We start from the raw sequence: 2,500 nt of genomic DNA on the forward strand, positions 1-2,500 counted from the left end.
ATATATATATATATAATATGAATAATTTACAAAATGCCTAATACTGAAATAATTCACAAAGAGATTATATTCAGTGTATAAGAAAAATATCAGTGTGCTGTATCCTAACCTGTTCTGTGCCTTCCGAAGGTCTGTCACAGCCATCCTTTCCTTCATTTTGCGGACCCGTCGTCCTCCACGCTTCTTGCCAGGGGCATCTATGGGTGGAGGCAGTGGTTTGACAGCTTTGACTGGAGGAGGTTCTTGTAATTTGTCTAGTTTTTTCTCAACTTCCTCCCTTAGGATTAAGCCCTGTGCACCTGTGGGGCTCCCGTGCATGCTGTCCACACGAGCAGCAAGAGTGGCCTTTGCAGCAACAATCCGAGCAGCCTTTGAACGCAGGTCAGGTGGTGTTTCCTGTACAATATCACAGTAGTAAATATGTCCTGTGTGAGGAAGCATGGAGGTCTGGGCCATTCCAATCATGGTCCTCTTCTGTTTCCCAACAAGGAGGACATTACTAGCTGGCATTTTGGCAAGGTTTGTGAGACCTCCCGCAGCTCCCATCAGCTTGGCTGCAGTTGATGCCCCAACAATGCAAGATAGATTTGGAGCAATGAAGTTCATCCGGCTCTCAACATACTCAAAGATTTTTATCTTGAAAGCATTCAGATCCTGAGCCATCTTGCAAGCCTCTTCTATGGCTTCAAGTTCCTGGTTTGTGAGGAGGGTACCTTGTGTGGTGGAAGCCGTTACACTCACCACCATAATTGTGGCTTGTGTCAGGATCTGGGCTAAAGCCTCACTGTTTTTAACCTTGTCCACATCATTCCCAAGCTCACGCACAGCATTAAGGTATTCGAGGGAATTGACGACCAGTGATTCTAACTCTGGGAACCTCTTGGAATACTTCTCCTTTACGAATTTGTGAATCGTCCCAACTTCGTCATCAATATCTACATTAATGTTGTTTGCCTCCACAATCAGCAAGTACTCTGGATCTGCCTCCACAGGTCCTTGGATATCCTCTGCCTTCCTCTGCTGTGACGCATAATTTTCAATCTGGTCTTTTATGTCGCGAAGCTTATTCGAGTCCCACAACTTAGCCACCTGCCGTACGGACTGTAACCCTGGCTTGGCTGCTTTGGGGTCGACGGCGAAAGGCACCTTGAACTCGACGTCCATGGATTCCACCGGTTCTCCCGGGGTGCCTTCTCGAGCCTGTAATTCATTGGACAGAAGCTCCTCTTCTTCGCCCTCCTCGAAGTCATTCAGTAGTTCGTCCGCGAGAGACATGGTGCCGGGTCTCTGCCTGCTCTTCTGTCACTTTGCTTATGGTCTTCGCTTTGCCTTTAAGGGCTGTTTGCAGATTCTGGTCTCTCTAGAAACCTGTAAAAGGCCTAAATTCGCCGTACACTGAATTTGTTCCTACGACGATGTGCTTAGCGAGCGACGAGCCAACGTTTCTCAAACATGTAAACAAGATACGTTCTTGACGAACAGCCGGATACCTGACTGCATGCGAACGCACTCTTTCTTTCACTTTAACTCTGTATCTGTGTGTATATGTGTATATATATGTGTATATATATATATATATATATATATATATATGTATATATATATATGTATATGTATATGTATACATATATGTATATGTATATATATACATATATATATACTTATATATATACACATATATATGTGTGTGTGTGTGTGTGTGTGTGTGTGTGTGTGTATGTGTGTGTGTATGTGTGTGTGTGTGTGTGTGTGTGTGTGTGTGTGTGTATGTGTGTGTGTGTGTGTGTGTGTGTGTGTGCATGTATGTATATATATATACACATATATATATGTGTGTGTGTGTGTGTGTGTGTGTGTGTGTGTGTGTATGTGTGTGTGTGTGTGTGTGTGTGTGTGTGTGCATGTATGTATGTATGTATGCAGGGTGCCACAGTTTGTACATTTATCCGATACATATTTTAGAGATCAGTTACAATATGTCTGCAGTCGTGAGGCTCAACCAAGCAAATTCAAAATTATTTACTAGTATGAAAGTTACAACTCTGAAATAGTGCAATTAGTCAATTACGAATGGTCGTGATATCTTTCACCGATCAGTAAAAAATATGGTATTCCATCGGTATAAAGGAACATTAAAAACAATAATGAAAATAGTGATAATAATAATGATCATAATAATAATAGCAATAATAAAAATGATGATGATGATGATGATGAAGATAATGATAATAATAATAACAATAATAATAATAATAACAATAATAATAATAACAATAATAATAATAATAATAGTAATAATAATAAAATGATAATAATGATAAAATATTAATAATAACAATAGTGATAAAAATAATAGTTATAATAACAATAATGATAATAATGATGATAATAATGATAACAATAGTGATAATGATAATAATGATAATAATAATAATAATAATAACAATAATAATAATGATAATGATAATAATAACAGTAATAACAATAATAATATTGATAG

At 38.5% G+C, this 2,500-nt stretch overlaps 1 protein-coding gene across 1 annotated transcript in view; it reads right to left on the reverse strand.

Annotated features, from left to right (window-relative positions):
• The window catches only part of LOC125046560 (U4/U6 small nuclear ribonucleoprotein Prp31-like), a 4,964-nt gene extending 3,496 nt beyond the window's left edge, over positions 1–1,468 (reverse strand). Inside the window, exon 1 of the mRNA XM_047644345.1 lies at positions 110–1,468. Coding sequence (XP_047500301.1) covers positions 110–1,275 — 1,166 coding nt within the window. The 5' untranslated portion in view covers positions 1,276–1,468. The remainder of the gene's footprint in view (positions 1–109) is intronic.
• Positions 1,469–2,500: the final 1,032 nt, after the last annotated feature.

This window comes from Penaeus chinensis, chromosome 39, assembly GCF_019202785.1.
Source record: "Penaeus chinensis breed Huanghai No. 1 chromosome 39, ASM1920278v2, whole genome shotgun sequence".
Lineage (NCBI taxonomy): Eukaryota > Metazoa > Arthropoda > Malacostraca > Decapoda > Penaeidae > Penaeus > Penaeus chinensis.